General features: G+C 39.0%; 1 protein-coding gene across 1 annotated transcript in view; it reads left to right on the top strand.

The window, feature by feature from the left end:
- Nucleotides 1-19,571, top strand: part of LOC117272274 (xenotropic and polytropic retrovirus receptor 1 homolog) — a 65,255-nt gene extending 45,684 nt beyond the window's left edge. The window contains exons 3-16 of the mRNA XM_033651105.2: nucleotides 1,769-1,870; nucleotides 2,037-2,260; nucleotides 6,146-6,295; nucleotides 6,547-6,630; nucleotides 7,668-7,749; nucleotides 10,251-10,340; nucleotides 10,472-10,569; nucleotides 10,798-10,977; nucleotides 12,023-12,188; nucleotides 12,286-12,480; nucleotides 14,621-14,787; nucleotides 14,899-15,038; nucleotides 16,348-16,569; nucleotides 18,826-19,571. Of these exons, the coding sequence (XP_033506996.1) occupies nucleotides 1,769-1,870; nucleotides 2,037-2,260; nucleotides 6,146-6,295; nucleotides 6,547-6,630; nucleotides 7,668-7,749; nucleotides 10,251-10,340; nucleotides 10,472-10,569; nucleotides 10,798-10,977; nucleotides 12,023-12,188; nucleotides 12,286-12,480; nucleotides 14,621-14,787; nucleotides 14,899-15,038; nucleotides 16,348-16,569; nucleotides 18,826-18,880 (1,955 nt within the window). The 3' untranslated portion in view covers nucleotides 18,881-19,571. The remainder of the gene's footprint in view (nucleotides 1-1,768; nucleotides 1,871-2,036; nucleotides 2,261-6,145; nucleotides 6,296-6,546; nucleotides 6,631-7,667; nucleotides 7,750-10,250; nucleotides 10,341-10,471; nucleotides 10,570-10,797; nucleotides 10,978-12,022; nucleotides 12,189-12,285; nucleotides 12,481-14,620; nucleotides 14,788-14,898; nucleotides 15,039-16,347; nucleotides 16,570-18,825) is intronic.
- The last annotated feature ends 4,674 nt before the right edge of the window (nucleotides 19,572-24,245 follow it).

Raw genomic sequence — 24,245 nt, 5'->3', positions numbered from 1 at the left:
GAAATGATGCACAACACACCTGCTGGTGGGTCATTTTAGAAAAAACTCACACAAAACAAAGTGATGGAGGTAGAACAGAAGAACAGCACCATGGCCAAATTCTGTGTGTTGTTTTGCTCTATTTTGAAAGCATGAGAGCACAGATTGATAATGCAAGCTGATGTAGCAACATCATAGCAGTACAGTTCACCCCACATTTAACACACAATCGGACAACCTCAACAACCATGGAAGATTTTAATTAGACTCATTTCACACACTGTAACATGCAATAAACATACAGTACATGATCGTTGTTATAAGCCATCTTTTCGGATTGATTGTTTGTAAGTCTGAAAGAGCCATAAATACTCCTTAAAAAAATACAAAAAAGAATAGGAGATAAATAAATGTGCAAAGAAGATGACATTTCATGTGTCAGCATCTCTGCACTGTAGTCTATAGTCATAGACCAGGATAGGGATGAAACAGTTACCAGTTTGACAATAAACAATGTTAAAATTCCAGACGGTTAGTATTACCATTTCAAATTTTAATCATCATTGAAACCATGTTTGATTACTTTGAAAGACTTACTGTCCAGAGTTGACCAGAGTTAGCAGCATGCAGCACATATGCAGCATGCAACATCAGTTTGTTTTGCTGTTGCCTTGCTTACAGAGTGGGCGTGCAGCAAAAAAAAAAAAAAAAAGTATTCAACCTTCTGCCACTCCAGAAAGCAGCGGCCCTCGCTGTTGACTTTACACTTTTTTGCTATGGCCATGTCTTCTACCTCGCAGGAAATGCCTGCTGTTAGGCAACCATTCGTTTGCTTGTTAACATCCGTTTATGAAAACACATTAGTTTCGTCTGCATAGTTCCTACTTTGTTCATGTCTACAAACTGTGTGATAGTCCTGCATTGTGAGGTGAATGAAAAAAATGTAAAGTGATCCAACATGATTAACTGATATGTGCAGTTGGCCACATTTAGTATAATTCATACAACAAGCAGGGGGCTGTTTAAAAATTGGTCCATGGGCCATGATTGGCCCCCAAGCCAGATTTTGCACATGCCTGATCTACAGTGACACAGATGCTTGAGCAAGAACTTCAAAGACTGTCCTTTAACGTTAATGCACATTTGCAATGCATATAGTTTTCATGTGTTACCATACCATAAGGTATTGGCCATGCAATTACTTTAATGTTTATATAAACAAAAAAAATATGCTTATTTTGCTTGTGGCTTTCAATATAAAACTTGGTGAAATCATTTCAGTGTGTTTAAAAGTACTTTTTTTGTCATTCATGATTTATTATAAAAAGTATGCAAACCACATTAAACTTGTAATGTATATACACTGCGGGAATAAAAGCCCAGTTACACACACTAAAATATCAAATTTAAAATATTTAAATTTAAGGCAAATTAAGCTAAGACAGATTCAAGAGTTCATAGAAACAAAGGAAAATCCACCTTTTGAAAACTGTTGCCAGAGCTGGACTCCCTGCTGTTGTCTCACTGCTCCATCTGCTGGTCAGAGCAGGAGGGTACGCAGGCCTTGCTGTATGGAACATGGAATTTTACATTCACACACTCAGTCCTCCATTCCTGCTTGTCCTTGTTGTGCCTTTGCTGTCCTCTCTTCACCTTCCCTTTCTGTCCTCCTGTTTATTCTCTATGTAAATGCAGGTTCATTAAGGTGGTTTGATCAGTGCTGTGAGACAAATAGTCTTCACTCTGTTCTTCAAGGTTCACTAATCTAACAACTGGTATCTTCTTGCAGTCACAGATGAGGATACCGTTAAGAGGTACTATGCCAAGTTTGAGGAGAAGTTCTTCCAGACATGTGAAAAAGAACTGGCCAAGATCAACACCTTCTACTCTGGTAATGATGACAACTACTGTCTCTGCTTTACGCACACACATTCATATACTTTAAAGCTAGAAATCTCTCATTTAGATATAGCTCTGGCAGTTTGTTTTGCTTATTATGCTGCAGAGGCTTTCTATCTTTAAAATCATCCTCATCTCTTTCCCTCTCTTCCCTCCAGAAAAGCTGGCTGAGGCTCAGCGGCGATTCGCCACGCTGCAGAACGAGCTGCAGTCATCATTGGATGCTCAGAGGGAGAGCTGGGCTAACGGGCGGGGCCTGAGGAGGAGGAAGACGGTGTTCGCCCTGTCGCAGCAAGAGCGATGCAAACATAGAAACATAAAGGACCTGCAGTTGGCCTTCTCCGAGTTCTACCTCAGCCTCATACTGCTGCAGAACTATCAGGTGCATATTTACACATGCAGACTAAAGACATTTGAAGAAACAGAGTTAGACTTCAGGCTAATCTTCATTTGTTGTCCCTAGCAAGATGTTTAAAAAGCACCCTAAAAAGGTAAAATTTGTTTTATAAAGTTCATATAATACAGTCCCTGACAAAAGTCTTGTCGCTTATCCTAGTTGTAGGAACAACAAATAATAACCTGACTTGTAGTTGATCAATTGGGATCAGAAATAGCTTATATGAAAGGCAAAGGCCTTTAGATTATGCTTATTATACCAAAATAAAGTTGTGTATCATTCATTGAGTTTTATCATTTAATTAGGACAGAAAGGTCAGATCTTGCTTGGACAAAAGTCTTGTCGTGTCTTTAAACGATTCAACCAATCACAGATTAGAGCTCCACCTGTGACAAATACTGTAATTAACACATTCCCAGGTGTGTATAAAAAGAACCCCAGCACACCAGACCTTCATGTGAAGTGCAACCTGACCGCTGACAACATGCCAAAGATTCAACCACAGACCAAAGTGCTGATCATCAAGAGCCTGAAGACCAAGTCTGCTGCTGAGATGGCAGACATCTTCAGTGTATCCAAACGTCAAGTGGAGAGGATAAAAAAAAGATTTGAAGAAACTGGTGACGTTCATGACAAGCCCAGGTCAGGCAGACCCCGTAACACAACTGTTAGAGAGGACCGTTTGTTGCTTCGGCAGTCCAGGGCCAGCCCTTTTTCAACTGCAGCAGAGCTACATCAGAACTGGTCACCAGAAACCCCTGTATCTACCAGAACAGTTTGTCGAATTCTCTCACGCAATGGTCTCCATGGCCGAATTACTGCTCACAAACCAGCATTAAACAGAAGACAACAAAAGAATCGTGCTGCATTTGCCAAGGCCCACAGCTTGCAGAAAGGATGGACAGTGGAAAAGTGGCAGAAGGTTGATTTTTCTGATGAATCATCCATTGAACTGCATCCCAATCGCCGCAAATACTGCAGAAGACCTGTTGGAACCCGCATGGACCCAAGATTCACCCAGAAAACAGTCAAGTTTGGTGGAGGAAAAATCATGGTTTGGGGTTACATCCAGTATGGGGGTGTGCGAGAGACCTGCAGAGTGGATGGCAACATCAACAGCCTGAAGTATCAAGAGGTTCTCGCTGCCCATTACATTCCAAACCACAAGAGAGGGCAAATTCTTCAGCAGGGTGGTGCTCCTTCTCATACTTCAGCCTCCACATCAAAGTTCCTGAAAGTGAAGAAGGTCAAGGTGCTCCAGGATTGGCCAGCCCAATCACCAGACATGAACATTATTGAGCATGTCTGGGGTAAGATGAAGGAGGAGACTTGGAAGATGAAACCAAAGAATCTTGATGAACTCTGGGAGTCCTGCAAGACTGCTTTCTTTGCCATTCCAGATGACTTCATCAATAAGTTATTTGAGTCATTGCCGAGACGTATGGATGCAGTCCTCCAAGCTCATGGGAGTCATACACGATATTAATTCTTTTTCCCAAGGCACCATGACTTTATGTTCTGATGTTATTGGAGCATGTTTGTGTATTCAAAATAAAGTATCATTTCTACAGTACATTATTATTGTATGCGACAAGACTTTTGTCCAAGCAAGATCTGACTTTTCTGTCCTAATTAAATGATAAAATTCAGTGAATGATGCACAACTTTATTTTGGTATAATAAGCATAATCTAGAGGCCTTTGCCTTTCATATAAGCCATTTCTGATTCCAATTGATCAACTACAAGTCAGGTTATTATTTGTTGTTCCTACAACTTGGATAAGCGACAAGACTTTTGTCAGGGACTGTATATACAGCATAATAGCCATTAGCTATTGGGTTATTGGGCTCACAGGTTGATACATACAGCTGTCGCAACCTGAAAAGGCTCACCAGACTATTCATAAGTAGGCTGAGAGAGAGTGTTTTAGGCCAGATAACTGATTGTAATGTCTTTGTTGTGGCTGCTATAGATGTGATATTAATAAATTAATTCACAGCAAAAATGTGAAGAGGACAATAAATATTAACTTTAGTTTGACCAGTTTTGCCATTGTCAGTGCAGTTTTTTGAAACAAATTATCCTTTGTTTTATCCTGGTTGTATTGCATCACAGTAGACGACAACCAACGCTATGTCTGGGACACCTCATGACGTCCGGACAGAAAGTCAAGCATGTTTGATTTTCTTTTTGTCTTCCTCAGCCGTCACCTTGACCAATAGAAACACAGAGCGATCTGCTGCCATAGACAACTGTAGGGCAACAACACCACAGCCTTTTTGATATTTCCTGTAGGGATGTTACCACACAGAGTAAAAAGGCAAAATTATTGCATGAAACAGCAGAGGCACTTAAGCAACCCACTGAGTTCTGCCAACAGCATCAGGCTAGCACAGAATGTGGTTTCTTCATAATAGAGAAGGGTATAAAGGAATAAAATTCAAAAATAGTGGCAGAGCTTTTACTTACCACAGCTGCAGAGGGTGCCGGCTTCATTTGAAACAAACTACATAAAAAACAAGCCTTTTGTTGTTATTCCCTCTGTATTATTCTATTTTTACTTTTAATCCGCCCTCATTTGCCCTGTTAAAATTAACGTATCATACCGTCATTTCAAACTCAACACTTCCTGTATTCATTTAAAATTAAATAAAATAATTAATAACTTCGGTTGAGAGGATCCCTTCATATTCTTAAAAAAAGGCTTTTAATTGTGAAACATTTGCAGGAACTTGTTGTAGGGGATTCAGTGACTTGCATACTTCACATGCATACTTCAAATGTAGCTCCTGCCATCTGCCGCCACTTCTTACATTACAATATTAACATTTCGGCGGGCACATAAAAAGCCAAAATGACTGAAATAATAGTAATAATAATAAAAATATGACAAGAATAACCCAATGACATCATGCACATCATGATAGATGACCAGTGATGATTGGTCGCAGACCAACATGTAGTCATGTCTGCTGGCCAAGTCACAGCAAGATTTTATGATTCCACAATTAAATAATCTGATATGGTGACTGTCGGAGCAGAGATAAATGTGGTGTAGTCTGAACCCAGCATTATCAATACGTTGATACTAACAATCAATAGACTATGTGAAGTGTGAAAGGTGTCATAGTGATGAACCATCATAGAATTATCACTAACTTTGCAGTTCCTCTCAGCTCTACTGAACTACCTGGCCTCTTTTAGCTCATTATTATGGTATGGCACTTAACTATTTTAGTTTACTCTCACTGCTCTACAGCAAAACACTGATAAAGCCACTGTACACTACCTGTCCTTCACCAAAAGACAAATCTAGCTATTAGCTGGTGAGCATAGTGGAGCATTTAGCAGCTAAAGAGCCAGATATTTCCCCTCAGGAGTTGATAAAGAACAGCGTAAAGAGAGTGAATACTGGACTGACATTCATCATGTGGACACAAACACAACTTCAGATAAGTGCTGGATTTGTAATTAAGCAGCCGTTTGTTAGCCTGTTTGTCATAACAGCTTTATAATATGTCAGATGTGTTTTCAGCTTGTTCCCGGCCCCTGAGACAAATCAATTCAAACAGCTTTAAGTAATGAGTAGAATAATCCTCAACAGGATGTGGTTATAATTACACTTGTAGATTAAGCCATTAATTGTAGAGATATAATTTAAGTCAGTGCAAACAGGGGTTATACTGCACATTCAGTTTGCATTCGATCTGCTTTACTAAATACAGCTAAACCACATGCAGAGCCTTTTGTCATATTTAGGTCACTTATAGTTTGACATCTTTCATCAACTGTGTTTACTCAGCTGCTTTTGACAGGTCTGAATCTTCTTTCATGAAACACCATCCGTGTCTGTGTCCCTGTCCCTGTAGAACCTGAATTTCACAGGTTTCAGGAAGATCCTCAAGAAGCATGATAAGATTTTGGAGACGTCGAGAGGGGCTGACTGGAGGGTGGCCCATGTTGAAGTGGCTCCATTTTACACATGCAAGAAGATCACACAGCTTATCTCTGAGACTGAGGTGCACACGTACACACACACACACACATACACATACACACACACACATAGATATTAGTGTAAACATGCTCAAATTTATAAATGCTTCACTGGCATTGCTCTGGTCAATAACAGTAATGCTGAAGAAGTTTATACAATGTCAATATGTAATTTAAAGGCAACAGTAAGAAAAATTTACCTGCCATCAGTGATCAGTTATTATTAGTTAGGTAAAGAGCAACCCTCAAAATTCTTTCTCTATGTGTCTTTCAGGCATTGGTCACAACAGAGTTGGAAGGCGGTGACAGGCAGAGGGCCATGAAGAGGCTGAGGGTACCTCCTCTGGGAGCTGCACAGGTCAGACTCTTTCACACACACGCACGCACACCCACCCACACACACACACACACACACACACACACAATCAGTCAGTATTAATTCAACATGCCCTGCTGTCACTTGATCTTCCTCTATGAAGGATCAGACCTCCAAGGGCCTCCTGTTGTCCTGTTAACTGCTTATAATCAAACTTTCACCCACAGAAAGCTCCCTTTCCTAACAGTTGCCAACAAAGTGACGGACCAAGTACCCAATTTAAATTGTCATGAAATGAACCCAGATAATTGCTGTCCCAATAAGTTTGTATTTCCTTGGGGGGAAACAAACAAATCCAATCATTATGAATTTTGCTGACACTTTAAGATGGTCTGTCTAATAGATTCCTCTCTCTATCTCTGTTTCTTTTCTTTTTCTTTTTCTTTTTTTGCACCCAATATCACCCTACAAACTAAACTTCTCTCAAATTACACAGTCAGTAATATATTATTATACTGTACATGGTGACAGCTGTCCACTCTATCCAGACAAATAGACCATATTATGCCTTTACACTGAGACCTTTATTTTTTATTTTTTGTTACATGTATGACATCTACATTAAGAATAAGTTGCAAATGCAATTTCAAATTCATTATTAGTTTGACTTATTTGTTTGGGTAATGAACAACAAGCTCAGAGAATGTGGTTATGCTGAAAGATGGTCCAGTTTTTTGACATGTCTGCATGTCCACAATTTGTAATAACCCTGATATATATGTGTATATATCTATATCTATATCTATAGATATAGATATATGTATATGTATGTGTGTATATATATATATATGTATATATATATATATATATATATATATATATATATATATATATATATATATATATATATATATGTACTTCTCTGAACATTCGTGTTATGAGTTTTATAGAGTGCCTGAGTTTTCTGTGTGTTCAAATTTGAATAGTAGATCAGTAGGTATATATATTACTCCTGGGCAGCTGGGCCTGTTACTAATTGTGTTGTCATGCTCTGACTGCGTGTCTGTGTCTGCCTACAGCCTGCTCCTGCTTGGACCACTTTCAGAGTCGGCCTTTACTGTGGAGTATTCCTTGTCTTAATAGTCACTGTGGTCATTACAGGTAATACACACATTCAGCTCTTAAACAATTGTTATAAAAATTGTGCATCTAAGAATATAAGATTTTTAAGGTTTGAAATATTTAATCATCTAGTGACTCAGGTTTTAGTTCCTGGAAAACAACTGCCAGTATGTCCAGGCCAGAAATATACAGTACTTAAAATATTTGGCAAACATTGATCATAGCAGAACACACTGTAGTGTCAGGGTTAGTATTAGGAATTAGTGTGTTTCATGACTTGAGTGGAATAACCTATTTATGTTCTTTACATTGTGACATATGGTGGGCTACTAAGGTTTTAGAATAAGTAGGCCTTTGTCCTCTGTGCATATTACTGCCCGTTTGTCTGATTTGTTCAAATAAAAATAAGTCAAAATGTCCTCTACAGTACACTTCTTCTGAACGTGCTGTAGAGACAAAAATTCATAAAATAAAATTCATTCATAGACGCAGAATTCATCGATAATATTGGAAAAAAGTAGCAACTAGAAAAGCACTTGGAGAGCGCAGACCTCCGCCAAGCAGCTCGGATTTCCCGCCATTTTATTATTTTATCCACTTTGCTTCAACCGATCACCACCAAAATTGTATCATCTGTTCCTTTTCATTTCATCAAAATCCGTTCAGAACTTTTTGAGTTATTTTGCAGACAAACAGACAAATCCCGGCGAAAACATAACTTCCTTGGCGGAGGTAATAAAAAAACTGGACAAAATCATTTTGTGACTTTTTTTGTTGTGTTTTTAGAATATATTACATCACCAAATGTAGGGCTGGGTATCTTTTAAAAATATTGCGATACCAGTACTAATACCAGTACCCTCAAAGTGATACAGATACCAAGAGAGTACTTCATTTGATACCTTTGTTTTTTACTTCATTTAATACCCATTGTGTGAATAGAAGCATTGTGTAAAATTCCACCAGACACCACAGGATTGTAGTGTAGCCATACTTTCAAACATTTTGGTGTCATCTCTTCTCGCTGAACTGCCAACACTTTAAAATACACTGCGCTCAGCTTCACCACACCATAGACTGTATTGGTTGTAGCTGCTGCAGTAGTGGGCCAAATACATGTTACATTATGTCAAAGAATGCTTGTGGTGATTGGCTGCAAGCAAAACCATGAAATAGTTTGTTTTTTATAGATGTGGGTACAAAAAGGACAGGATGCAGGTAGGGCTGGGCGATACGGACAAAAACTCATATCCCACTATTTTCAGGCTGAATGGCGATACACGATATATATCCTAGTATTTCCTACTAAGTGGGCTACATGTTCAGTTGCAAGCTTTGGCTCTCTCCTTCTCACAGACACATGCAGAAAACTCACAAACATGATACATAACACACACTCCCCCGCCCACCCAGATCAGTTTCTCCAGAGTGACAGTGTGAGTAGGCGAAGCACGTCTTTGTACCTGCAGGGCTCCAGGTTGCTATTATTCATTCGCATTTTGTGACCAAGGAGCACCAGTTCAGCTTGCAAGTACTATTAATATATAAACTGGAGAGCTGTTTCTTTGATTCCAGCTCATAGTAAATAAATCATCATGTTTAAAGGCGCTGCAGTAACAGTTTAATGAGTTTAATGATAGTGTGAGCAGACAAAGCATTTGTTTTTGTTAATTGCAGGGCTCCAGACTCTGACTGTTTACATGCATTCTTTAACTATGGAGCACCAGTGTGACTTGCAAATACTATAAATATATAAACTGGATAACTGTTACTGTGTTTCTAGTTCACAATGAATAAATATTCATGTTGAAAGGCACCGCAGTAACGGTTTAACTTCGTGCTAACTGCTAACTTCTGTTGACCGGAGGCTTTAGGGTCACAGCAAAAACATCAACACTTTCGGCCTGAGTCGAGCTGGGTGCTTCACAATGAAAAGCACCAATGGTTCTGCTTTGATTTATTTAGTTATAACACTATCTTTTTTAACTTTATTATAACAGTACTTTATTTAACTTTATTGTAACAATACTTAATTGAACTTGATTGTGACACTAGCTACTGTATTAATCAACTTTATTGTAACTGTAGGTCATCTAATAATTATGTATTTTAGTAGTCCACAGTGGTTTAGAGGAGCTTTCAAAATATTGAGTCATATATTATGTACCGTGATATAGCCTAAAAATGTGACAATATTTTTTTAAGCCATATCGCCCAGCCCTAAATGCAGGTATCGTTTGACTGGAGAAGTTTTGATATTACTCGGTACTGGGTTATTTCAGTAGATACCTCAAAAGTATGATATTCTGATACCCAGCCCTAACCAAATGTCAACATTTGAAAATCTGCTACACTCAGTATGACTTTGATGCTGCATGGAGGGATGTTATTTTTATGATAGTACTTCTGCCTCATAAAGTAGTTTATAAGTTGGCAGTGAGTGATCTGGTGTGAGTGTTCTGTTCTTCTCTCATTTTTCTTTTGTCTCCTCTCTCCATACATTACACACTCTTTTCCCATGTTTCTATACCTGTCACTAGGAGCTGTGGTGATCCGCAGTGCTGATGTTTGGCCTATGGTCAGGATCTACAGAGGAGGCTTCCTGTTAATAGAATTCCTCTTCCTGTTAGGTATGCATACACACACACACACACACACACACACACAAACAAACACATGTTTCCCTACCACATAAGCTTGAACGATTTCCTGTTCAAAATAAGCGCACAAAAATACCAGTCCCGCTGTTTTTATCTTCCAGGCATCAACACGTATGGCTGGAGGCAGGCAGGAGTGAACCATGTACTCATATTTGAACTCAACCCCAGAAACAATCTGTCACATCAACATCTGTTTGAGGTCTGAGCACACACATGCAAACCTGCTGTCTAACAAACACAACAAGTACTGTAGCTCAATACAAAACCCTCAAAATGAAATGAAAATAATAACTTTGTAACCATGAGCATTTCTACCAGTTGCTTTTTGTACAATCTAATATACTGGATGTTCATTTATCCCTCTGGATTAAAGAGCATATTTTGATAGTGATAAATATTGTGACTGAATTTGTGTGTGTGCACGCAGATTGCAGGTCTGCTGGGGGTGTTGTGGTGCGTCAGCCTGCTGTCCTGTCTCTTCAGGGATAGCATCATGGTACCGATGCAGGCTAATCCTCTCGCTCTCTACGGCTTCTTCTTCCTCTTCCTCATCAACCCATTCAAGACCTGCTACTACAAGTCACGCTTCTGGCTGCTCAAACTCTTGGTATCATCACTCAATTACAAAGTTTTTTTAAAAAAAGTTTGTTTTCATTTGATGTTTCTGTCACCACCTTTCATTTTTTTTGTTCAAATATTCAGTATATGTGATGCAGTAAATTTAGTTAATTGTAGTTGATAAACATGTTTCAAGTGTTTGACTGTTTGAAAGGTACACCATTTAACATTTTCAGAGTTTTGTTACAAAATCACTATATTAATACAAACCTGGTATCCACAACCTCTCTGATATTTTCTGCCATGCTTCAGACTTTATACTTGAGCTGCAACAATCAATAAGCAATACCACAGAAACTTTGGTACAGATCGGAGCTACGGCCTAGGAGGAGATGTCAAAAATATGTTTTTCAAAAAAACTCAATATGGTGAAAAATTTAGTCACCTTCGTGGTTCTTGCTGCTTTCTTAGAACACATTCACCTGGACATGTTGTGGAATTTCACGTCAGTCCGACAAATGGTGGAGTTTCCTTGACCTTAATTATAGTGCCCCCATCTAGCAGATTGGCATTATATTTTTTGATCATCATTTGCACACAGCTTCCAATCATTGGTGAAAATTTTATGTAAGATGTACCATCTCACAGGAATTTGCGAAAACATTTCTGAACAATAATTATAAGGAGAATAATTAATATTAATAATAATCACACAGCACAAAAACAATGGGGTTTTAGTCCTTCAGATGTGAACCCCTGATTATATTCTATATTCTCCTACAATGAGTTTTGAAATGCCATTGTATGAGGGTTGTTGGGGCTAGTGTATTTTATATCAAAGATTAATGTATTAGAATTATTGTATAAGTAATTTGAATTTTGCGTGACAGTCTGGTGAAGGCTTTTAGGAATCAACAATGTGCAGAACTTAAAAGTAGTATCATCACAGCGCCCTTAATAAAGACCAAGTACAAATGGACTCACTTTGAAATCAGTGGAGAACAGTTATGTATTCCACCCTAACAAACACACTAATGATTGCTTTGGTTCAGGATTCTGAAGAGAAACTGTCCTCTGTGTCCCTTCTTTCACAGTTTCGGGTGGTGACGGCTCCATTTCATCGGGTTGGCTTTGCAGACTTCTGGCTTGCTGACCAGTTGAACTCTCTAGGTGTGGTTCTGATGGATCTGGAGTACATGATCTGTTTCTACAGTTTTGAGCTGGATTGGAAGAAACATGACGGACTCATCAGCAGTGAAGGTAAGACTGAACAATCAAAGACTGGTAAGATTCTGATACAGTGATGATGGACCCACAACTCATCATAACCACATTGTCTGCATGCCACCCTCTGCAGGTAGAGATGTCTGTAATTCCTACTCGTATGGCGTCCGTGCGGTGATCCAGTGTCTTCCTGCTTGGTTCCGATTCGTCCAGTGTCTGCGACGTTACCGTGACACCAAACGGGCCTTTCCTCACCTGGTTAATGCTGGGAAATACTCAACTTCCTTCTTTGTCGTCACCTTTGCTGCCCTGTACAGCACACATAAAGGTAGCATGGAAACTCAGATACACTACACGTCTTTGCTGTATTCAATGTACAGAGACCTTGATTGGAATATCCTTATATATAGTATATAATTACTTATCACACCCTTTTATTATAGATAGAAAAAAAATATTTCCATTATTCCCTGCCTTTTCATATTTTTGTTCATAATGTTGTAAGATGTCTCTCTGTTTTCAAATTTTATACTATTTTACTGTTTTCACTTCCTCCGTTATTCTGTTGTTCTGGGGTCATGTCACAAATCACTTCCTACTCAGATGTTTAACATTAAAACTCTTCCGGCAGCTCAAAGAGCATAATTCCTCTCATTGCTGGTATGTTATAAGACCATCAAAATGTAACAGGTGACACATCTCTCATCTGACACTCCATGCACCATGACTCTGTTATGCTGATGTTTGCCCACGCTGGTCATTATTTGAATAATAGCTTTTAAATTCATGGTACCTTACAGCTTTTACCATATTCTAGTTCCCCCGCTCTTCTACTCCCCTTCACCCTACCAGAGACTCATTTTTGTCTTTTTTTGGGGTGGGACGGGGGATCTTCATCGGAGATAGCGGTAAACAGTATATGCCCCATTGAAGTGGTAAACATAATCTCAAAGCTGGGAACCTGAAGATTCATTTGAGATGTAGCTTTTCTTGTCACAAATCTACAAAAAATATTGTGTTTTCTTTAGAGGCCTATTCAAACTGAAAGTTTAGAGTGTATGTATAATGGAAGTACATCATGGATATTCTCATTCTCAATTATATCTTCTAAGTTATTGAAGCAATTTTTGTGTTGACTGTTACACAGATTTGGTGCTAAATTTATGCATTTTGGCCACATGAGAATTGATAAAAATGGTGAAAAATCCCTCCAAAATGCCACATTAAGACTCCAAGACCTTTAGGAACACCATACAAAAATCCATGCTGTGATTTGGTATCAAAAACTTAAGACATTTGGAGATTTTGTAAGAATTGCATGATTCTACAATTGGATTGTGAGAACCTTTGTTCTGGAAACTGCTCAGAAACCTCTTTATTGTCAAAGTACCTATAATATCTCTTGAATGCCCGAGGTCTCCAGTGCATGTTTGTAAAGTTTCAGAGGCTGTGATTATCCTAGAGGTCACAATAGATCATTTTATATAGTGATCTTTTTTTTTTTTTTTTTAATGTCTCACTACAATGAAATGGCTACTAAGGGGGTTAACATCATCACACATTAATTAACCTGGGCTCATTGAATCCACAAGAGTCTCAGTTTTCCATTCATACCCAAATTCAGGCAATTCCAAGACTGTTTAGGAACCCCAGTATGCAGAAATAGTCCAGTACAATAAGAAAAAATAATACATTTGTACTGCATGTGAAAAATGCATGGGTTTTGTCCAAAACTGCATGGGATAAACATAAAGCTGGCATATCTGTAAAGATATCTTGAGGTGAAGGGACCCCTGTTAAAATGGCCACGCCACTTTTTCCCTTGTTAAATTTTAGCCTAGATTTGGAGCATTATTACCGACAAGTTAGCATAACGTGATTGGTCCCAATGGATGCCTTAGGTGTGGAATAGGGTAAAAGTGTTCACTGCCACCCCACACCACCTACAGTTGGTGCTGCAGTTCTACATGACAGCTGACTAGAAGTTCTGAAGCCTCAGACAATAAGAATAAAATAAAAAGACAAAACAGACTTTTACAGCAGTGGGTTATTTCCTTTAAGAAAAAGGATTTTTTTTTTCAAGTTTATATTTATTTCCTAGTGAGGCTCTGTTGCCTGTGTTGTCCATTGCATATTTAGTTATAAAGCAGCTTTTCCTGTTGTGCATCAGAAGCCAAACTAACAGCATAAAAGATTTTATTAAAGTATGAATCACTCAAAGGAAATGGTGGCTTGGAATCATTTTGGGATAGTCTACATACATAGATATATTCTCTCCTTTAAATGAAAAATACAGCTGTCTGGGTTATTAAAAACCAAATAAGCAAACATCTTTGATTGATGTTTCCATTTTTAAACATATCAATTTGATGCTATACCATCTGTCTAACCTCAACCTCTCTCTCTCTCTCTCTCTCTCTCTCTCTCTCTCTCTCTCTCTCACACTCTCTCACTCTCTGACTCCTCAGCTGAAGCCCACGCTGATGCCCAGATCTTCTTCTACTTGTATATCAGCTGCTTAGTGGTCAGCTCATGCTACACACTGGTCTGGGATCTGAAAATGGACTGGGGCCTGTTTGACCGCAACGCAGGAGAAAATACCTTTCTGAGAGAGGAGATAGTCTACCCACATAAGGTATTTGTCCACACAGAGAAGAGAGGGACTCATCCAGTAGTTTGATCCTTTCAGTGTGAGTCCCTGATCATGTGATGATGTGTCCTCCCTGCTCTCTCTGTCTCATTCCAGGCCTATTACTACAGTGCCATAGTGGAAGATGTGCTGTTGCGTTTTTCATGGACTTTAACAGTCACCCTCAGCAGAGTCTCTGGGATCCATGGCATCTCTGACATACTGGCAACTATACTAGCCCCAATGGAGGTCTTTAGGTATGAACAATCATTCTGATATCTGACTTTTTATGCCTCTGCACCAGCGATAGCCATGGCCGGAGACATAATGTTTTTAGGTTGTTTGTCCATACCCGTGAACACGATAAGTCAAGAATGTGGAATTTTTTCAAATTTGGCACAAATGTTCACTCGGCATCAATGATGAACGGAATCATTTTTGGTGATCATGAGTCAAAGGTCAAGGTCTCTGCAACTTCGTCTGTCTTATACCTGTGAACACAATATCTCAAGAAGGCCTTGAGTGAATTTCTCCAAATTAGGCACAAATGTTCACTTGAACTCAGCGATGAACTGATTACATTTTGGTGCTTAAAGGTCAAGGTCACTATGACCTCATCCATTACATTTTCATGAACACACTATTTAAAGACTACCTGGAGGGAATGTTTTTAAGTTTGGTACAAACATTTACTTGGACTACTGATTAGAATTTGGTGGTCAAATGTCACGGTCACTGAGACGGACAGCATAATGTTCTTCAAAAACACTTTTCTGGCTATTACCCACTGTCTTATCTCAGGAACAGTAGAGGTGACATTTGGTCAGATACTGAATTGGAGACACTAAAACTGTGCTAATGGTATAGATCTTCTGTGCTGCCTGGTGGACAATGTGTGTGAAGCGTCCATGTTTTCACAGACATGGATGTAAACTGAAAGTGCAACTTTCTTTCTTTTAAAGTTTCCTTCTTCATCTCTTACTTTCTACTCCTCTTATTCCCTCTGGGTCAATATGTCAGTTTTTCTTTCCACTTATGAATGTTTCTATAAAATGTCATTATTTCCTGGAGCCCTGGAAGACATCCTCAAATTGCTTGTTATGTCCCATCAATCTTTAAAACCCAAAGATGTTTTTAGTCGTCAGCAGCAAAGGTAGAATACGTTCTCCTTTTTGAAAACTGTAAACAGCAAATGATGGACATTTTTAACACTTTTGATAAGCAGTTACTTTAATTATTTGAAACATGAAATAGAATTTAGGATTAAGCATGTAACAATAACTGCCTTTGTTGGATAAGATATTGTCCCAGAAATAATTGCAACAAACAATATTATTGTCATTTTGCAACCATTTTATGCCATTGATATAATGATTATATTATAGCATAATAATATTCCTCCTAACTTTAAAGAAAACATTTGTAACAGCTGATATAGTATGTGATGACCACTGGCTGGCGTAAGGATGTGAATCATTGTTATTCATTGTTGTTTAAATATTTAATATGTGACGTAAGGTATGTAAGAAAGATTTGCTACTGACAGTGAGCATTTCTCCTCCCCAGGCGTTTTGTGTGGAATTTCTTCAGATTAGAGAACGAGCACCTGAATAACTGTGGTGAGTTCAGGGCTGTCAGAGACATCAGCGTGGCCCCGCTCAATGCTGACGACCAGACACTGCTGGAACAGATGATGGACCAGGAGGACGGAGTCAGGAACCGTCAGGGCAAGAAGAGCTGGAAGAGGAGCTACAGCATGAGTCTACGCAGGCCACGACTGGCCTCACAGTGAGTCTGAACAACAACAGATCCAAGCGTGATGTGGGAGCAAATTAATAATAAATTAATTAATTAATTAATACGAAATTTAAAGCCTGTTTTACCAAATAGGTGTAGAGTTGAAGAGAAGTGGGATTTAACCAGGCAGGAAAGGTCAAACAACAGACACTATCAAGTTGCCTTTTGGAAAACACAGGATCCACAGTAGTGTTGGACAGGGGTGGGTAGAAAAAACAATTCTTAGATGCATTGCAATTCTCTGTCTCCATGCAGAATAGTCAATAATCAGAAAATTAAAAACCAAATTCTTTTTATCATGATCACCTGTAAAACTAGGCTGTGTGTTCCTTACAGCTGTAATTTGACCGATCCAATGTCCCGCCCTCCTTAATTACTGTTGCTAGTTCAGGCAAGCTTGACAAAAAATAAACAAACATGGCAGAACTGGTTCTGTTTATCTGGGTGCTGCAGTGTGTATCAGATGGTTTCTCGTCACCTTTGTTGCTTTAACTGCAAAGACATACTTTGGCAGAGCAACATGGGGGCCTGGTAGTTAATGTAAGACAGCATTCTGTATAATGTATCATAGCGAGCCTAATATGGACAAGGCTGTTCAGATCGTGATTGATAGTTGTTTTAGCTACTTATTTATGCAACATAGAGAACCCTAACACATAGCATATCTAGCGCTGAGTGTAACAGGAAAGAGGAAAGTTGACCAAGGTTCTGCGGCCATTTTAACAAGTGACTGTGTTAACTGGTGACTTTCAGCCAAACGCACCATGGTTGCTTGTAGTAATTTATGAAAATGGTTGCCGTAGATAATAAAAACAGATGAGTATGTATTTGAAATTGATGAAGTAAAATTAAATTAAAGCCTTTTTTTTTTTTTTTTTAAGGAGGACACAGACATGTTTTGTTTGTGTCTTCAAAAGCTCGGCACTACGAGTAACTACAACGCATTCAGCTAAGAGTAACTAGTTACCACGGTCACCGGTCACGGATACCAGGCTTGCTCAATGGGTTATTGGAGCCCAAAGCAAAAAGGGGTGGAACTAAGGAATGGCTTTGTGTTGTAAAATGTAACCTTCGAGTTAACACATCTCCTCTATGTTACTACTATTGTATTAATCAAAAGTTTTGGTAGTAATTAATCTGTTTTTGTTTTTTGTTTTTTTTTAAATTACGCATCATTATAAGTACGCTGTTTTAAAAGTAGGGTTGCAACGGTATGAGGTTTTTCCCAGTACGCTGTCTCTGAAAATATTGTGGTTTCACGGTATTACAGAATTATTATTACTATCAGTCAGAATGACCCTTAAAGGAATGAAAATGGAAGGGTTGTTATCATGGTATACCTTGATACCACGACCCTATTAACCCTATTGAAGTAGCAAGTACAGTTAGAAAAAAGAAATCATGTATAGATGTCAAAAATTTTGATGCATCAATAATTTTGTAATTGCATTGTAGCCCTCTGAATTGAACTGAATGTTGAGATTCCCACCCCTGATTTAAGACATAAGAATAGTCAGGATATCTCGACCTCTTCTGCTTCATTTTCGGCATTTTTTTTCCCCTGAAGTTATGGAAAGTATTTTTTAGGACTGAACAGAAAATATGTGCTCAGATAAATTTGATGTTGAATGGCTGACCCAGTCAAACTGTTTTCTAGTTATTTCATACACTGATGTTAAAGTGCATGGGTTAAATAGTTTCGATCAACTGATTCATTAAATTATTACAGTTCTTAAGATTTTCTCATGGCGGGAGTGTGCACCAACAGTTTTGTTTCTTAAGTTTTTCCGATACACTTGGTTGACTCGAATGTCAATGAAAAAATGATGTTCATTATTTATGTAATTTTAATTTTAATCGCCATAATCTCCTAATATGATCCAGTGTATTCAATAAAGCATAAGCTAAAGTAAGTGGTTTGATCCAAGGTTTTCTGATCTCACTGTGTTCAATGTTCTCCATAAAAGCAATGCTATTGGGCTGTTTGTGAAAACTACTCTGTAATATATGACGTCTGCTGTTTGTAGTGATTGGTATCTTAGGTCATATAATCCTCTCTGTGTGTGAACTTAGTCAATTAATTGACTTTAAGGTAGTTAGTTGTAGTAGTTGCAGTAGTTAGCAGCAGTAAAACATAATGGAATTAATGTGAAGACACACAATGTGGGTTTAATAATCCATATAATGAACCTCTCACTCTGCTAGTGGCATCAGCATGCTTACCTTCTTCCTTTTCCCCCATTCCAGGTCCAAGACCCGTGACACCAAGGTTTTGATAGAGGACACTGATGATGACTCCTGACATCAGGCCACGCCCCTCGCCTGGGTCCAGAATTTATTCAAAGGAGGGAACTCCACCTCCTAACCGAGGAATTACCCAGCGAGTTGGGCGTTGAACTCTCAGCCAAGGATGAGTTTTAAACTCTCATGCCTACGTAATTGTTTCTCCAATGTATGAGCCTCTACATGGGCTCAGAACTATTTGAAGTATTTCAAGGGAGAAACTGTCACCTCTTGAACAAACAACCCAGCAACACGGCCATCACACTCCTACTCCTACCTTCAGTAATAACCAGGGGTGGGCCAGTCACTTAAACTCTACCTTACTCAAGCAGTGGGTGAAAAAACTGCTCTCCTTGTCATCCACAGCCACCCAGAGGGGGACTCTTTATCTGCACCCACTCCTCAGCCATTGCTTGGGCTTTCCTAAAAGCCTCAGCCTAGCATGAACAACGCAGCTAAATGGAATGCAAGCCGATCATCCTGACAGGAAGTGTCCCTGCTCCCTCTCGGTGCCACAAAGCTCCCACACCGGGAGAGGCCGACCACTTCAAACCCACTGCTGTTGAGGACCAAAAGGTTTTCTCCCCGCCTTTAGTTATTGGCCTCCGCCCACACCACAACTCAAGAGATTTCGAGTCAACTTGTAATTTGGACCTCATAATGAACCTAAAGCCCCTCTTTCTAGTAAGAGAATAAAACGGGTTGGAAAGTGTCCTCCTCTTCCTCGTCTTTCTACTTTTCGGCGACTTTTTAGGCCTTGTGACCTTCCCCCCTTACCCTCAGCCAACAGACTATGCTGACGAACATTTGGTAACGCCAATCAGTCGCTGGCTTGACTCCCCTCACACTTGAGCTTGCCCGTTCAAATCATCACAGAGCTGCCTACCTGCACCTTACACGCTTTACAAACACACACACATAAAAACACACAGAGAAACAAGCACTTTGTAGGAGGGAACTGGAGTGGAATGCCTCTTGTGTGTTCACACACACAGACCTTGATTTCAGTGTGCAACACTTGACCATTAATCATTTTTAGACCCTGGGAAGAAACACACACACGCACACAAATAGACTAGTGATTATTTATAACCGTGGTTGTAAATATGAGACGGACCAAAGTAGGAGGTGGTGTGAAAATATTCAGAAAATAAATATTCCATTAAAAAAAGTGCTGAGTTTGGACTGCATGGAACAGCAGCTGGAATGACTGTTCAGCCATGGAGCTGAGAGGAAAACTTTACTTTTGTTTCCGGGAAAAGATGAAGATCAACTTAATCATCCTGCGGAAACTCCCAGTCACCCCATGTGGAAAAATATATCCTCCATCTGGAAATGGTTTTGCTGAATGTATGCCAACTTATTTATGTATGTATGAGTGGGAGACATGCTTAAATACTACCAGTTAACCCATTTAGGCCAATCAGCTTTTGGAAACTTAAAATAAGAGGTAAGATGAGTTCTTAAGATTTTTAATTTCTTCCCTCTGACATCTTGATGGAAAACTTTTGATTTATGAAACAGTACTTCTCATCTGTTACACTGGTTCACTGAAATGTGACCGTAATGGAAACGGGAGAGGTCACCTGTCTGTCACATACTGGTTCAAACTGTCACAGTCAAAAGGGTGGTGTAGTTAAACTTGAATCTCAGTGAAGTGGCTCTTCCAGCTGGTTTGGTGGCGAAGGTCCTATGTTTGGCTGTGTTTACACTCTTGAGATACATGCTGGTGTAGCTAAGGTTCCATAAACAATCCAGTTTGGGTTTAAGACTTTAATGGACAAGGTTGGTGGAATTAAAGAACATTTGTTTTGAGACATCATTTTAATATTTTTGTATGTTCAGCATGCCATTGTACTTTTCAACACATCTTATTTTAGTCTACAGTAAATTCTCAAATTTGACCTTTATTGCCTCATTGGCAGAGGGCTCTCTCTTTGTTTGCAATAGGCTTATATTAGAAAGTTGTTTTCTTAAATTCTTCTGCTTCTCTGCAAACTCAAAACTTCCTCCATGGTAATCTGTTGTCTTGCGAAAAATTAGTGTAATGTACATTTCCTTAAACAGCTGGTAGTTGAGGGGCTTGGCTGTGGTGTGGTGTCTATTTGTTTCCAAAGTTTGACAAAGTCTCAGTCAGTAACAGGTTCCACACAATCACCACCACATCATCTGTATATCTGCAAACTAATTTTAGATACACTATGTCATTGTGGCCACACTGCAGACTCTAGTGTCAAGCTGTGTTACTTAATCATTAGAGCTACAAAATGAATCCATCTTCTATTGTTTGAAGAGGACAGGTAGTTGTGATTACACTGGAGAAAATGTTTTTCTAAATGTTTTTAATAGAGCGAAGATATACATTTTGTTGCTTTTCTTTCACATTCCAAAAATGGTTGACATACATCCATAGTGTGTAGCCGCTCAGTCGAACATCAGCTCGTGTTGTGGTCTCACATTAACTGTTGAAAATAAGTTTAGTTGAGGAGGTTCTTTTAGAGTTTTTTCCAATTGCTTTTATCAATCAGCCATTTAGCACAAACCTCTCTGCTTTCATGGTTTTCAGTGAGTTTGATAGTAGCTTGTGGATGCTGAATGAAAATGATTGACTTCTACAGTCCTTCAGGAAGCCCTGATTGAAGTCGTTTTCAAGAGAGCAGAAAGTCCCTCAGTGACTATGTGGACTTAAACTTCATTTTGTTTTTCTACATTTTCTTTGTCATAGTGAAAACAGTCTCTGTGCTCAGACTTGAGGAAGGTGCATAGAATTTTAATTGTAGCAGAGTTTTAGTTTTCATCATCTTGTTTTACTGGTCCTGTCTCTTAAATATACAGTACGACAACTACTTGAGGACAGAAATGTGTAATGCAACTGCAGTATGTTTTATCTGGGTCTCCAACATGACATAATCTACTATTCAACTATGGGTCGACACTCTAGCTTGCAGGATAGCAGAGCTTTTGCCAGTGTAGCTAATTAAACATGTAAGTTGAATATAATTGTTCCTATTGTGAAGGTCTTCAGTTCTCAATTTCAGTTAATTTGAGAAACAGCCGGTCTTTCAAATGACCACTATCGTCTCTCATTGCATGCTGACATTCCCATATAGTCATTTTTCTAATAGATGTCTGTTTTGGATTTTTTGTGTGTAGGAACAGCAGACACCGACAAATATGTGACATTCAACATGATATAGAACGTTGAAGACCATGTATAATGTCTTATTAAATTGTAGAGAATAGCAATACTTGATAGATCTAAAGAAGTTGCTACTTTTTTAATGGAGGGCAAATGAGCACATATACAAAACAACAGTAGAAATGTTAGCAGTGGTATGTGAGCTGTTAGGAACTTGTTTGGCTGACAGGATGCTGGTGGACTAAGGGCGGCATGTCTTTCTTGCATTTCCACTTGTTAGACAGTAGGAATAATGACATTTCCTAGTAAACACCCAGGGTGGATACTTAACAGACAAGTTCTGCTGGCATGCAGGTAAATTATACAACATTAAATAATGTGGGAATTTTAGCCATATCATCTGTGCTGGTTGCAGAATTCTAAAAAGATTGAAATACAGCAGTCAGTGAACTTTATTTTTGTTTCTTTTCTTTGCATTGCACCTTGTCTTTAGTGTTTTGATTTTGTTGTACCTTGATATCTTGATAATCTGCTCTGTCATTCCTGAGAGCCTCTTGGTACCCTATAGTTTCATACAGCTTAGCCCCTTGGTTCTCTCTCTCCCCTACCCTAACATCATGGGTGCCCGAGTTCAGACCAGCAGCTTTAAGGGAATACTTCACCCGCAAATGACTGAATTTGTGAAGAAAACTTTATATCATGCCTCCACGGTGAATGAAGTATCTAAGAGAGAGAGAGAGAGAAAAAAGAGAAGATATTGAGTTATTGTGTCTGACTTGCACTAGCTCAGCTGGCTACTGAGTTAATGATCAGCTCAGCCACAGCAGCTCACCAACTAGCCCTGCAAGTATGGTCACTATGTCACCAAGACTCTGTATTTAAATATTTCACAGAGAATTCGGCCATATCACTTTGTGTTGGGATCAGACCTTGAGGTGGCACAGGGGAGCTCCAGCTTGTCAGGCTGTCGACAATCAGTCTTTTGGCTGTTCAGGAAGCAACAAGCTTTATAATAACTAGCTAGCTATAAACTGAATTAAACTTAACCTAACCTTTTTTATCAACATTTTGATAAAAAATACTAAAATTAAAACATTTAACAAGACCTGGAATTATTATACTTTAAATCTTGGGTCTTAAAATGTGTGTAAACTTCCTCTGTGAGCAGCAGACAGACCAGGTGCAGCTCTGCTTGTGCCAAGAATTGTCCTGGATCCTCCGATGTTTCTTGATACACCTGCAGTGATCTTGCTTAGTATATATTTCAGTTTGTCTTGTGTTGGACAGTAAAATAAGCAGCTGAGTTTTCTACTTTGCCTTTTGTTGCACTCAGGGTTCATCTCTCTCTCTCTCTCTCTCTCTCTCTCTCTCTCTCTCTCTCTCTCTCTCTCTCTCTCCCCCCCCCCATCTTTTAATCACAGAAGATTTGTACACAAGCTTCGAAATGAGGGCGTTGCCTTCATGACTTCCTGTTTTCTGAAATGTCCAAGCAGCAAATACAATCATTCCATCCAAAGAGAACTTCTCTGATTTTAAACGCATCGTATTTGTTAGGAGCTTTTATTTTGAAATCCCTCAGGTTTTCATGTTGAGATGCATTACTTTAGAAGAAGTGTGATTATTATTAAGCCATTCCTGCATGTTCCGTAGTGTCAGGAGAGTAGGAGGTGAGATTTGACTCAGGACATTTTGAGCACTTTTGCACCTTAGCCTTCTAATTCACAAGCCACATGGAAGCTCCCTGATTCCCTGCCCCTTCTTTTTTTATTGTTGTTAACAGCCTTTATTTTATGAATGTACCACTTGAAACTTCACTCCACGAATGTGTTTGTTTCTGACACGAATGCACCTGAGCTTAGCAAAGGAACCTCTACAAAATGATCATTTTCAGTTATTTTGTTGTTTCAGTACAATGCCAAATAGGATGATCTCCCAAAACTTCATGTATTCTCTGCTTCTAGAGCCAAGCCTGATGGTGTTTTATGTTGTTATGATTCTGAGCATTTGAACATTTCAGCTGCAGGCAGGCTGACTGTGAAATAGTTAATCTTATCTTTTTGGTTTTCCTTTTCTACAATCCAGATGATGACTTACACTCCGATTAAAAATGAAACCACACAGCTTTTCGGTTAAGATGTTTGAGACTGTGACAGACAGGTGAATACCCTCTTTCCAAAAGCTGAAGGCAGGGCTGGGTATTTACAGTATCTTCTATACGTTTTTACTACCACCAGAAAATGTATCA

This window comes from Epinephelus lanceolatus, chromosome 12 (genome assembly GCF_041903045.1).
Source record: "Epinephelus lanceolatus isolate andai-2023 chromosome 12, ASM4190304v1, whole genome shotgun sequence".
Classification (NCBI taxonomy): Eukaryota; Metazoa; Chordata; class Actinopteri; order Perciformes; family Serranidae; genus Epinephelus; species Epinephelus lanceolatus.
Note: the sequence above shows the minus strand (reverse complement) of the source record. Positions and strands in the feature narration are given on the sequence as shown.